Source organism: Cygnus atratus, chromosome 23 (genome assembly GCF_013377495.2).
Source record: "Cygnus atratus isolate AKBS03 ecotype Queensland, Australia chromosome 23, CAtr_DNAZoo_HiC_assembly, whole genome shotgun sequence".
NCBI classification, from domain to species: domain Eukaryota; kingdom Metazoa; phylum Chordata; class Aves; order Anseriformes; family Anatidae; genus Cygnus; species Cygnus atratus.
This window is the reverse complement of record NC_066384.1, coordinates 4,658,069-4,672,233: the sequence shown is the minus strand read 5'-3', so window position 1 is coordinate 4,672,233 and position 14,165 is coordinate 4,658,069. Positions and strand designations below refer to the sequence as shown.

General features: G+C 55.9%; 1 protein-coding gene across 1 annotated transcript; it reads right to left on the bottom strand.

The window, feature by feature from the left end:
- Positions 1-1,296: 1,296 nt before the first annotated feature.
- LOC118257318 (CCN family member 2-like) lies at positions 1,297-13,988 on the bottom strand. Its single transcript, XM_035565150.2, has 5 exons — positions 13,834-13,988; positions 8,605-8,818; positions 4,768-5,019; positions 3,863-4,071; positions 1,297-3,662 (listed from the first exon to the last, which is right to left on the bottom strand). Exons 1-5 carry the CDS (start codon positions 13,897-13,899, stop codon positions 3,351-3,353), a joined length of 1,053 nt encoding a protein of 350 aa, XP_035421043.1. The 5' UTR covers positions 13,900-13,988; the 3' UTR covers positions 1,297-3,350.
- Positions 13,989-14,165: the final 177 nt, after the last annotated feature.

The following is a 14,165-nucleotide window of genomic DNA, read 5'->3' as shown; positions in this document are numbered from 1 at the left end:
TTCCCGCGCCGCCAGGCCACGCCCTCCGCGCCGCCAGGCCACGCCCCCTCCTCGCCGCACGCCCCGCCCACGACACCGGGGGGGCGGGGCCGCCGCCGCGGCGCTGCAGTGGGCGGGGCGTGCAGGTGGCGCTGTGACGTCACGGGGCGAGGGGGGGGGGGGGGGATGTCCCCGAGAGGGGCGCGGGGCTCAGAGCGCCGCCGTGACGTCGCCGAACCATATAAGGAGCGGAGCGCTCGGGGATCCCCCCGGGGTCTCCCCCGGGGTCCTCCCCGCCCCTCCCCCACGCGGAGGCCCGGCGTTGGCCTCCCTGCTCCGGCCTCTGCCAGGGCACCGGGCTCGGGGAGGTTTTGGGCTCATTTTTAGCGATTTCTGTGTTTTCTCACGGGGCCGAGGCTCGGCCTCAGCTGCTCATTCCTCGGCAGGGCGAGGACCCCCAAAAACCCTGCCTTACCCCCAAGCCCTGCCTTACCCCCGGCAGCCGCCCAGGGCCCCGCCCTGGTTATCGCGGCCACGCAGGCGGCGGGCGGTAAGGGCCGATAAGGGGTGGTGGGGCCCCAGGACAGCCCCGGAGGTGGCCTCGTGCTGCCACTGGGCCGCAGAGGACGGAGGCCACGTTGGGTGCCTCGACCCCAGCAGCCTCCGGAACCTCACTCCCAGCCCTGCCCACGGGGAGCTCGGCCCCAGGGCTGGGGGTGCTGCCCCCAGGGGGCCCTGGTGTCCCCACTGGCACTTAGGGAGGCGGAGGCACAGGGCCCCAGCGGGGTAATAAAAAACCTTACAAAAATGCCCCATGGCAGCAACTCCTCCCTGGGATCCCAAAGCATAAAGGCTGGGTGCAGCAGGAGCGAGGGCGCACAGTTGGGGTGCCGGGGGCTCGCCCCCAGGGAGCCCCAAACCCACCCCAGCAGCAGAGGGAGCCTGGGAGGGGGCAGAGCTGGCAGCCACAAGAGGGGCCGGCCGCGTGAGCCGCTAAGCTGCCACAAAGCCCCTCGCGTTCTGGCCCCATTATCGCCGACTTCTGCGCACATCTGCCGCCGGGGTTATTTTTAACCGGGTATTAAGGGCTTCAGGTCGTTAAGCAGCGAAGGGAGGGCTCTGCTCGTCACCCCCAGAGCGGCACCCACGCTTTGGGGGCCCCAAGGTGCCCGTGACACTGCCCCCAGCACCACTGCGTTTTGGGAGGGGGAACAGGACGCCTCCTGGGCCCCCCACCCCTCTGCTGCCAGCCCTGAGGGCACCGATCCCAGCAGGGCCAGGGGCTGGGGCCATGCCCAGAGGGATGCTGCCAGGGATATACAAAATAGATTTATTAGCGGCGAGTGAGATGCAGCCTTGGCTTAGTTTTACGCTCAGAAGCCGTGTAAACAGCAGGAGAAAAGTCAAGACCCGAAGTGGAGGGCAAGGGGAAAATCTCCATCACGAAGAGGCCCCGAGCAAGGTTGCGATAACAGGGTACAAAAACTGTACAAAGAGCTTTACAAAGGAAAGAAACAACCTCAGAAATAATCCTGTGAATTATTTACAGTTATAACTGATTACACGTAACTGGAGGATGAAGGCTCGCGAGCTTCTGCAGGCTGAGAGCGAGAGGCGAGGGGCGGATGCAGGACGCTGGCCTCGTGGCGGCGTTTTGGTGGCCAAGTTTGTGAGCAGCTCGGTTTCTCCTCTGACACTGAGCTCTGCCCCAAAACGAGAGCGGTGATGGGGCAGGGCTCAGTGCCGCAGCGCAGCCCCTGCTCCTGCCCAGCTGGGACAGGAATTCATTGCAGCGATGACAGAAGGGTGAAGGCAGGGAAGGGTTAAGGAGCAAGGTCAGGCCCTCACCCGGATGCTTCTGCTGAAATCAGCAGACTAAATGCGTCCGGTGGCCTCGGCAGGTAACACGAAGCTGCCCAGATGCACGGGGCAGCCTCAGCCTGGCCGGGGGCTCATGGGGACGCCGGTGGCCGGCCCCGGGTCGCTACCGGCTGCGAGGCTCAGCACGGGTCCGTGGCGAGCAGGGAACGTGGAGAACCCCAGCACCAAGGACTGGCCCTGGCCCTGCCTAACTCCAGAGCCCCGCTCCGTTTACAAACCCAGGCACTGCTCTCGCCAGCCCCTGAGACTCCCCAGGGAGATGAATGAGCTGAACCGTGCTCCTCCAGCTCCTGACCCACAGGCAGCAGGCTCCAGAGCCGAAACGCAGCCGCAGCCCCGCCGGGCACGCGTGAGCCAGCAAAGCCCGGCTGCCCCGGCCACTTCTGAAGTGACTGCAGACTGGGACCATAGAAACGCTCCTCGCTGCGCTAAAATCTGCCATGAGCAGCCCCCACAGGAGACACGCTTCAGACAGGCAGCCTGGCTCACCCCCACCTCATGCTGGAAGAGCTCCCTGGGTCTGAAACAGGCACCAGGGAGAGGAGCGCAGCCAACACCAGAGGCAGAGCTGCAGCCTGGCTGAATCCTTTCTTCTCCACAGGAAATCCTTCCTGGGCTTGGATCTTCTGAAGGAGGCCGCGAGCCACACCAGGGCTCCTGCAAGGACACTGCACAGCTCACTGCTCCCTTCTGCCTCTTTGCTGTCATCCTCACGGGCACATGAGGAATTGAAATAACTAAAAGGAATTGAATAGGAAAAAAAAAGAGCCTGGAGCTGCCTGTAGGACAAGCCACCCAGTGGAGGATCCGGCCTCTCCGGGAGCAAACTGGTCTGGAACAAAGCTGCTGGTGGGAAAGCAGGTGGCAGGGGGAAAGGTGGGCAGAGGGATGGGGGAGAGATGTTGCCAACTTGTTGGGTCCAATTAGCCAAAAATAAATGAAAGGCTCAGCAGGAGCTCAGCACGGGGCCAGGACCACTTCCCTCACCAAGACGCTTCGCATCCGCACCCACCAGAGCCCCGCTCTGCTGGAAAAGAGGCTGCAGAGCCCTGCGCTAGCTCAGGCCTCCCGGACTTCCCCCGTCTCATTCTCTGGGTTTGCCACGGTTTTGGCAGGCCAGAGGCCACGGGGAACTGTACCCAGCGTGCTCTCAGCTGGAGACAGGCTGGAGCCATGCGGCTTTGATCCGCTCTCCCGTCTCGTCTATGGGAACATGGATCAAGTTTGCAGCTCGAGCCTGTTTCCAGTTCCCTCGCTGACCTTTGGGCAACCACGGGTTGCAGGTCAGCAGCCTGGGACAGGAGGGGCTGTTCCCCCAGGCACCTTGGCTTGTCAGCACGGCCACCGGGACCACTGGTGGCGAACGGCGCTGCCGTGAAGAGCACAGCCCCTCACAGAGGGGGAAGAGGCTGCGATGTCCCGGGACACAGCCACAAAAGCAACGCAGAGCCCCCCTGACACCTCGGCCCGTGGATCTGGCACGCAGGGGGCTACTGCCGCTCCGTCTTGACGTGGTCTCCGATCATCCTCCGGTGGTACGTGGCCAGGAAGATGTCGTTGTCTCGGGGGCAGTCGTAGTGGCAGGAGCACATCTTGATGAACATCATCTTCCTCTGGAAGAAGTCCCCCTCGGGGCAGCGGAACTCCACCTCCACGGTGCTGGTGACGTACGGGGTGCAGCAGCGTCCGTCTGTGCAGCTGCCGCAGAACTTGGGCCGGTAGGAACGGGTGCTGGTGCAGCCCGAAAACTCGAAGTGGAGGCTCTGGCGTGGCTTCGGGGTCCGCACGCACTTCTTCCCCTTCTAGGGAGAGAGAGCAGCAACAAATGGGCTAACAGGAATGTGACAAAGTGCCCACCTAGCCCTGTGCACTGTCTGTCTCTGGGCAGGAAGGCACAGAGACGGTGGAGCAAACCCCAGAAGAGAGGCTTATGCCTTACGAGCAGCTAACCAGGTGGTCCCTGGCGCTCCTGGTGTTGTGTCCCCACTCCCCGAGCCGGTACCTTGGTCTTCTCCGTGGGGAAGTCGCAGGGCCGGACCATGCAGAGCCGGGTCTCCTTCTCCAGGCGGCACTGGGGGTTGTTGGTGGTGACCCGCGCAGAGATGCCCATGCCACAGCTCTTGGAGCAGGCGCTCCACTCGGTGGTCTGCACCAAGCAGTTCTCCTGCACATTGTTCAGCTCCGGCTTGCGTGCTGGATCCTCCCTGAAAACTGAGCCAAGAGGAAAAGACACAAGGCAAGGTTCAGGGCTTGGGACAAAGCGTGGCACACAGCCGGGCAGACGACCGTGGCTGCTCCCAGCTTGGTCCAGCTCTTCAGGGACAGTAGCAAAGGTGAGCAGCTGGCACTGACCCACCCCACGAGGCGCTCAGCTCTTGGCAGAAGGAGCACAGAGGCGAGCACAGGGACAGCTCCTGCCACAGTCTGATGGCAGCCAGTTCTGCTGCAGTATCAGGGGGCGTGTGAGCCTCCACTCAGTGCCGTTAAGGTCTCAGCAGCTCTGGAGTTCAACGCGTTGTGCCCACAACACAGCCACGCACCCAGAAGGCTGCACCTCCGTCCCTCAGCCTGGAACAGATGAAGCTAACTGGGAACGCAGCTGGGGGTGGGCAGTGTCCAGGGAGGTTGGTTCAATCCTGCCATCTTACAGCTGCTCTGAGGCCTGACTTTCCCTCTGCTGCTCTAGGTGCTGCAAGACACTCAGGCCAGGGTGCTACAGGAGCCACGCGTCCCCAGCAGATGCCTGGCAGCTCTAGAGGACGATGAGCAGGAGACTGCTCGCTTTGTGCCAGGGGATGAGCTGTCACCAGCTCAAGTGACGCAAGACGTGAGTGAAGGCAGCTCAGCTCTGCCTCTATCCCCCAGCAAACCGCTCCTGCCCGTCACAGCAGCCCCCCCATCTCTCACCTGCCATGGCTGTTTCGAAGCGGTTTTCCTCGCTGCCCTCCTCGCAGATCCACTCCTCGCAGCATTTGTTGCGAAACTTCACCCGCCGCGGGTTGGGGCACTCAGGGGACGGCAGCCGCAGGTCATCGGAGCACAGGGGGATGCAGCCGATGGCCCCGTCCATGCAGATGCACTGCAGCTTGCAGGTGGGCTGGAAGCTCTCCCCGTTGTGGTAGATCTTGCCCAGCAGGTCACACGTCGCACCCTCGTGAGCTGGAGGAAGAGGAAGAGGAGAAGCCGAGCTGATGGTAGGGGCTGGCAGCACGGCCTCTGCCTCGGGGGCTAAGGGGCTGCCGGCGAGGGGCAAGCCCCACGTGCAGACCCTCCCCGACTCTGCGATCCCAGGGCTGGCTGCAGCACAAGTTGGCACGTTGAGTATTTGGCTCCCTGACCCCAGGATGTTACTGACATTGATTTGTGGAAGTGGCTCCAGCCGCGCCAGACCTCCCAAAGCGCTCCACCAGACCCTCTGCCCCATTTGGATGAGCCACCAAGTGACGCTTTCTCTTCACAGCCCTCCGCGTCGAGTCAGAGGTCTTCCCATGGGGCTCAGAGTGCCCAGCCCGTGGCATTGTGCAAGATGCGTTCCTCGAGGCACAGGAGCCAGCAGCTCTGCTCCTAGTTGTCTTAAGAGGCCAAAAGGCTACGGGCTTCTCCTAAGAGCAGTTCTCCCACAGATCTAAAGGTGACCTACAGAACACCACACTGAGTTTATGACCTTTTGCACTCCTCTGATGGTCTTCCTTCCTGCCACAATTTTTCTCTTTCTCTCAGTTCACTCTGATCTCTAGACCTCTCCCTGCCAGCCCTCCTCTGAGTTTTTCACTCCTTCCCAATAAAACTTAAATGAGCAAAAAGGGGAATCACGACAATATCGTACACGCAGGAACGATCCTCAGTCTGCGGGTGTGAACAACGCTCACGAGTTCTTACATTTGTATTAGCCCAAAGTTGTCCTGTAGAAGTTTTCCAGCAGAAAATTCTGATTTGATTAAAAGCTTTGCAAGCACAGACCAATTTTGTGAATGTTTTCACTGAGAAACAACTGAAGCATTTCAACTTGATACCAAAGATTTCCTTTATGCTCTTACAATAGCTCATGTCTAAACCAAAATACTCATTGGACAGTATCCACCGTGGGAAACGTTTTCCTTGGGTAATTATTTTAGATACTATAAATATCAAGATGAAACATTTTGGTATAACCAAATTAGAAAGTTCTGGCACAGCCAAACAAGTATTCTAAATAATTCACGGAAAGTGTTGGTATTTTTTAATTTTTTTTTTGTCTTCAGTCTGAAGCGAAATGTTGAAATCTCAGAAGTTGTTCACAGGACAGAAATCCTGCTTTTGGACAGTCAGCTGCCGCTTTCTGCGATTCTGACCCCTAAAAAAAAAAAAATCCATGCAAACATTTATTGGGAAGTAACTAAAATGAAGGATTCTTGGCGGCTTTAGGAGGCTTACCAGGAAACCTGATCTATTTTCCCCTTAGTCCTGCTTGCCCGTGGAACAGAACGTTGTCTCCGACCAAGTGTTTGGCCCAAAAAATGAGCCTCTTTCCATCCCTCCTCGTCCTCGAGGGGACACAAATCCTCCTGGTTTGCTACTGCCTCGTTTCTCACCAGCGCTGGATCTCAACTCGCAGCTCTTTTCAGTGCCATTGGTATAAAAATACTCCTGTGCTCTTACTGAGAAGTTTCAACCCCTTCACTTTTTCCATCAGAGTGGAAGCCGTCCACTTTCCCTCTGCGGGGCCATTCAGACTTATTTTTAAACCCTCTCTCACTTGTTTAGCCCGAGCCCTCTCCCTCCCCGAGGAGCCGCTGACGCTGCTCCCTCCCCACCCAACGCATGGCAGCCTGCTCGGGGACTTTATGATGTTTTCAAAACCCAATCGTTTCGTCATGCCTCTTCCTACCCTACAGCGACCTCGCCTTCCCGTTGACCCGACGCAATAAGGCACCAAAAGGGATGGCAGCAGTGGACAGAGGGGGCTCTTTGCTATTTACCAGCTCCATTTGGCACCACTGGCACCCAACCCACGAGCTTTCCCCATGCTATTTTAACACCTCTCTGCTCCTCCTGCTCCTCCTGTATCTTCCTATTTGGACTCCTCTAAGCCCTCTTTTCTCTACTCACACAACCCGATCCTACCATTCATTGCATTCATCACTTCAGCTTCACCTGCCTTCGCTGCCTCCAGAATTCCCCATCTTCCAAGAGAGCAGCGTGGACGTTACAAAAATATTGCCCAAGGACACGTCCCAAATCCTCGGTCCAATTTAGGGAGATGTCCTGCTCTGTATTCACCTGGGGTTTTCGCCATGAAGACTTTAAATTCTCATTTAGAGGCAGGAAAGACCGTTGTGACCTTCAAGTCTGATTTTCTACAGAGCAGAGAGCTGGGACTCTCACTCTGAGATCTGTGCCCGTACCTCACAGGGAATAGGAAGCATTTTTTTCTTCTTTTTTTTTTTCTTTTCTTTTTTTTTTCTTTTCTTTTTTTTTTTCTTTTCTTTTTTTTTTTCTTTTCTTTTTTTTTTTCTTTTCTTTTAAGAAAAACATCCAGTCTTCATGCAAAGTCTTTGAGATGGGGCCTTCTCCACACCCGAGTAAATCATCCCAATGATTCAGCTACCTTTCCTACTGCAAAGGCACACTTCATTTCCAGCTTTAATTAGGCAGTTTACACCCACTGGGTATTATCAGACCTACGTTGGCTTTACTGAGCTTCAGTCATCAGCTCTTAGGTGCACCAATGCCTACAGAAAGCACAAGGAAGCTCACATGGCTTCTAAAGATCACAATAACTGGGGAAAGAAATGAAATATAACTTACCGAAACATCCCAAAAAGAAGGAGAAAACACCTTCTACAAGTTATAGTCATTAATTAGGCTAAAAAGAAACAATTGTATGTGATCCTGGCATTGCAAGACAGTGTGGTTCCCCCAGAACTCCCAACTGCCCTGCCTCAGGTCGGAGTCTGAGCACTTCCACAGAAGCCATGTGCAGTGGCTGAACACTTCCCGAAGCGTTCACACCGACCTTCCTGCCCTCGGGTCTTCCTGACTATTTTGAAAAGCTTGAATTTAAAAAAAATAGTCAGCACCTGGCAGAGACAGGCAGGTAAATCTTGGTTTTAACAAAGAACAGGAGACTGACAGAATACATTTTTTCCTTCTACACCAAAATAGATTTCTGCATGCTTTAAAAATAGCTACTGAACGACCAGAGCAACAATTCTTTCCATGCCGGGAAGAGGCACCAGGATTAACCTGGGGAGAACAGGTCTGTGTTTGTGTTTACCTGGCTCGGTGACTCTCAGGTTCCACGTGCACGCCGTTTTACAAATGACCTGTTCACCTATTTCCACCCAGGTGCTAAAGCCAGAAATGCGTTACGCCTCTTGCACGTAAGCAGTCGAGTGCAAAATGCCAGTCTCCAGCGCAAGGCAGTGAGATTTTGGGTGAGGTTTTACAAGCAGCAGCACTTTCCAATAAAAGCCCAGCTGGCTGATATTTACCCGCAGGCACTACAGGGTTAGAGGCTTTCCCATAATGTCCCAGGGACAGAGGGGAGCCCCAAGCCCCAGCCGTGCCTTTGGAAACGGCCTGCGTTGCAGAAGGAAGTAGTTTGGGTGCGTATCGGTGGACTCGCAGGACTGGCACAGGTCTCACAACGTGACGCTGGCTGAATCCCCAAGCGCTGTGGGAAATTCTGAGTGCCGGGGGCTTTCTGGGGGGGCTGCAGGGGCCACAGGAAAACTGCACAACAACAGAACAAACATCTCTCACCTAAGCAGATCCCGCTGCCTCTGTGGATTTTGGAGAAGTCGCAGTAGAGTCCCTTGTGATGATCACAGGGCTTCTGAAGGGAACAGAGCTCGCCAAGCTGCCTGGCACACACCTTGCAGCAACCGCAGGCATCCAACACGTGGCTGGTGCCAGCAGGGCACTGCAGAGGCTGCGAGGGACACTGGCATGGGTACGTGCAGGCCTGCGGTTCTACCTGGAGGGCAGACAAGCCACGGAGAGAGTGAGTCTCCCACAAGCCAGCCAGGCAGAGAAATGCAAAACACGAAGCTGCTCCGAGCACGGCCACCCCCTCGCCTCCGCAGCCCCCGGCAGCAGGGAGGGCAGATCGGCTTCGCCGGGGTGCCCCAGGGTGCAGCCAGCACATGCAGCTCCCGAGGGTGCACGAGGCCAGTCTTTTCCTCATCCCTAACTCACCTGGAGCTCAAGGAAAAGGAGCCTCTGGGGAGCAGGGCCAGAACAAACGAGGCAAGCGGCAGCTTGGAGTCCCCCGCGCAGCTCAGCCCCTCGCTGCCTTGGAAGCAATAAAAGAGTAAGCACGAGCAGCGAGCAATTCTTACATGGCCCTGCTCAGGAGAAGACATCAAAGCGCTCTGCGGTAGCATCATTAGATCCAGCCCAAAGATGAGAAAAGCGAGGCATGGAGAGAAAAGCCTTGCCCAAAGTCTACCAGCAGGGCTGAAAACTGAATGAAACACCCCTGAGTCCCATTTTGCCCCCTGGATCCTGCTCTGTCTTCGGTATTCCCAGAAGAGTGCTCTCCCCTCCCCTTTGCAGGGAGCACACTCAAGCAACCCTCCTTGGGACCCTGGGCCCTGGCGGCTGCCCTGCTTGGAGCATTTCCCAAGGGCTGCCCACCTGCTGGAGCCCGCCCGTGGCTTTTGGGCCACTCCAGACACTGAACAGAGATGCGGCTGTGGCTGGAGGAGGGCTGCCTTCTGCAGAAATCCCAGGGGCTCTCCAGTGCCTCACTCTGGGGCCTCCTTGTCCTGAATCAGCTCGCAGTGCATGCACCAGGCTCAGCTCTGCGTGTCCCCAGATTTGGGCAAGATCTAAAACCACAGCTGTGAAAGATGCATAGCATACGGTCTCTGGGATCCTCTTACACCTCCTCGGAAAAATCCGGGCGCTGACCCTGGTCCCCTGTTCAGCTTCTGCCCGCTACAGCTCCCCAGGTAGTTTCGGAGGGATGTGAGGGCACCAACCCGCAGCGCTGCCCTGGGGAGCTGCCGCAGGGCTGGTACAACCCTTGCGTGCAGATGGCAGCTGACACCTGCGAGACATTTTGGGGTCCTGCATCGCTGCGAGCTCCTGCACGACGCATGCATCTGCGCTCAGAGCTGCAAACAGGGTGGGTGGAGAGGAAGGAGCCCAACAGGACCGAGACATCCAGCCAGGAATGGGCTGCAGCCACTGGGGGAGGACGGACACCTGGGTCAGAGAGAGCCAGGAGGCAAAAACCATCTTGGTACAGCTCTGCTTGCACTTGTTATGTCCTATCCAGCCATTGCCTGCGAAACAGCTTCCTTGGATATTGTGTTTGTCACCAATAACAGGAGTAAAGCTTTTCCAGCTGTTTGACTGCTGCCCAAAGCAGCTGTTCTGACTTTAGCTCACACGGGGCAGGAGATGCCAACTGCTTTACACTTCTGCTACAATCGCCACAGTGTGGCATAGGAAAGGGATCAGCCTAAATCTCCGCTCACAAGACCTCCCAGAGCCTTACCCTGCTCAGAGGGAACCAGCATAATTCTCCTTGAAAACTCCTGGTGCAAAGTATTTTGGAACTAAGCCTCTCCTGCCTGCAGCCCAGCTGTTCTCAGACTGCGGTCCTCGGACCACTCGCTGCGAGCTGGCATGTCATCTGGAGCCCTCCCCAGCTGCTGAAGTGCATTAAAAGACGCTAAAAATACAGAACTGCTTTCCTACTGTTCTTCATGTATGCGGCTGCCGGAGCTGCCAAGAGGACGTGTTATTTAACCATGAATGAGCGGGTGGGGGGCACATGAGATCATAAGAGAGGCAAAGCATTCCTAACACGGGGCCTATATTAAGATGCAATTCATGCACTGAAAAAAAACGACAACAAGCATTTTCCTGCGCGATGTCAGCCACAGGCCATATAAAGAAGCACTCTCAAAATATCTCTCCTACTGAAAGCCAAAGCAAAACAACCTCTTTCAGGACAACAAAGAATCCAATGGGATTAAACCCAACCGAGTTTTCTTTCTCGCCTTCATTAATCATTGTTGGTGCTGTTTATTTCCTCTGAGAAGTCACCCAAAGAAACCAGCCCACCTGGCTTTACCTTCTGTGTACAATCAGCTCCGCTTCCTCCTTGCATTACGGCTGCTCTCAGCACAAGGACATCTGGGTTCAGGCCCCCCAATGGATCAGAGACCTGCTGGCTGACTGCACCCCTATTTCTTCTGTGCCTCATTTCCCCCACCCGGGCACAAAAGCACAGCTTAACAGGCCCATTTTGGCCACATTTGCAGGGTTTTTTTTCACCATTTAGAGATTTTCCTATCAGTCAGCTCAGCTGGGCCTGTTTTCCTCACCCCATCCACCTGGCCTCAGGGTGTGTTGGGGCTCCTGTTTGCTTGTTTTATTGCTGAGCAAAGTCAGCTCACGCTATTCATAACTCCTGCTCCTCTCACAGGCCCAGGAGAGCAGAGAATGAGCTGAAATCTTTTTTGGCTCGTGTGCTCCCGACTGCGAGCACTGAATAACCGGCTGGCGAGGGGAACTCCTCGAGCTGGGAACATCTGGTAGAAAGTCAACGTTGAACCAACTTCCTAGAGTTCTCCATTACTTAATTTGCTTTCACAGCAATTTCAAGGAGCTTAAATGATGGATTATATTGCATTTCCACGGAGCACTCTCCAGCCTGTATTATTTTCAAGGGCTGCTTCTAGGAGTTGTTTCAGTACTGCGTGGAAACCACCCAAACGCTCCCAAAGAACTGCAAGTGCTCACATTCAGGCTCTGCTACCAACCCAAACACAAAGACCAACATCTCATGGAATCGTGGAACCTTTCAGGTTGGAAAAGACCTCCAGGATCATCAAGTCCAACTGTTAACCTAGCACCTGGGTGCGGAGGGATTCCACCTAAAGATCTGACATTTCATTCCCCTCTGCTGATGGGTCTGTCTGTAAAACTACACTCTTTTACCACCACTAACTTCAGACTCACAACAGCCTCGATCTTGTTTCTGTTAACATATTTCAGGGGACTTGAAGAGCAGTGGAACCAGGATGACAGACCAAGGCTACGGAGTTAGGGCTAAAGCCCAGAATACTGACTCCCGCTGCTCCTGGCTTTGCTGGCAGCTCTCGTGTTGATCTCAAACACCACGTGTGAACGCGCCACTCACGGGACCCTGAGCGATGGTCACGCCCCAGTGGGAATAAATTCATCCTGGCCAGAAAAATCCCGTGTCTGTGCTCCACGTGTTCCCACCACTCCTCCCGGGTCCTGTCCGCTCAGCTGAGTCAGAACGAGCTTCCTGCCTGCCCTGCGGGCTGAACCCAGCTACCTGGGGGGAAAAGAGGTGAGAACGTGCCTCCTGCTTCACATTCACCTAAAACCTCTCCCCTACACCCTGGTGAAGGTGTGAGTTGGGGGACAAGAGCCCACACCGCTGCAGCAGTTCAGTGGCACTGCCAGGGATGGCTTCTCATTCCTCTTCTATGTCCGTACGAGCCCAGGGAACCAGCTCAGAGGGCCAAACCAAAGAGCATTTATAAAATGCATTTGGGCTCACGACTGCCTTCAAAGGGCTGGGAAGCGGCGTTCTGAAGCTGAGCTGGCTGCTTGAAAAGCGCCTTGGGAGCCAGGGGTTAATGCTGCGAGGTAGAAGTAATGCAATAAACACATAATTGGTTCTCTTTCATACTCCAAGCCTGGCATAGAACTAGCAGTCAAAACACAGCTATTCACATACTGCAAACACCCAATTATCAGGGATAACACCTGCCTTCCCTGTACCACAGGGCTCGAGGCACCTTCCCAGGTTGCGGCAGCGCCCCATGCACAGCCCCTTCCCAGGGGTGAGAACCACGACCCTGGTTTTGCAGGCAGAGAGCAGAGGCACAGAGACTTCCCCAGGCTGAGCCAAACCTAACTGCTGGCACCCTGGTTCTGCTCTCACCTCTGAGCACCCCGAGAGGCAGATCCAGGAGGAAGAGCTCTCATTCCCCCGTTCTGTCCACTGAACATCACTCTCAGAGCTTGGAATAGAAGAAAGCCGAAAGCCCCATTTCCAAGGTTTAGGGCAAGTGACAGCATCCCTGATCAGCGATGAAGTGACACAGCCACGCGATTCACTGCTGGTGTTTATATGGCTGGCACGATGCTGCCAGCGCAAGAAACAAGATGACGACCCCAAACAGCAGAAATTACCCTCAGATCTCAGCTGTGCCAGGTGCCCAGGACACCTTTCCTGGAAGGACAGGGGCTGGCACGTTGCTGAGCGCTGCCAGGAGCAATCAGAGCTTATCAGCCAGACGTTATTGCAGCTATCAGCACAACCAGCCTGGCAAAGCAGCGGCTCTGCCTGTGAACCTGACTTCTTCCCCAGTCCAAAAGGCCCTTACTGCAATTTAGATCTCATGCTAATGAGGACATTAATGACTGCGGCAATGTTCCTGCTATTATTGGTGCTGTAGCAGCACACAAAAGTCGTAAGCAGAATCAGCTGCTCTGTGCAAGCACCTTTACACAAAAAACAGATACAAGCCCTGCCCTGGAGAGGCTGCAGTCTAATTTCCTCCTCGGATCACTGTTTTCAGGGACAAATGGGTAGATTCAGTGGCAGCTGGGGGAGGATGATGATGGTAAGAAACTGGGATGAGGCTACTCCTTGCAGTGCTGTAAACCCAGCGATCTCACCTCTCTCTGTCCAATCCTTCCCTCTCATAAACCAAGGCTGGCTTCTAGCTCCCAGGAGTGAAGTGAAACAAAACCCATCCACATTTGCCGGGAGCTCAGAGATCCCGAGATGCTGGGCGTTACGCACGGCGCAGCCCCGAGCGCGATGAGTTACGCCGCGCGTTTGCACTGCCCTGCTACCAGCCACGCTCCGGGAAACCTCCGGAGGCAGGTGGCAGCTGCGGAGGGGTACTCAGCCTGAAGCGCTCGCATGCATCAAAGCAAGAAGCTGCAATGCCCGGAGAGCAAACGGAGCGGCTGCAGGGCAATACGTACCCAGCCAGGTGCGAGGAGGAGGAGGAGGAACAGGGTCCAGGTCACCATCCCCACGCTGCCGGACATCCCGAGTCAAGGGGAGGGAGGGGATTCGGGCTGCCGGCTGACTCGCTCACTCTCACTCCCTTCTCCTTCGGAGTTTCTCGTCTCTCTCTGGAGAAAGTTGCACATCAGCTTCTCTTTAAATAGCCTCCTGGAGGGGGCGTGCCCTGCACTTGAGTGACAATCTGGAAAGCAACCCGAAATGGGTGCAACAAAAAATGTCCAAATTCCAGGGAACACGAGCAGATTCCTGTGGCCCTGGCAGTTACGGGGCTGCTGGCGGAGCCTAC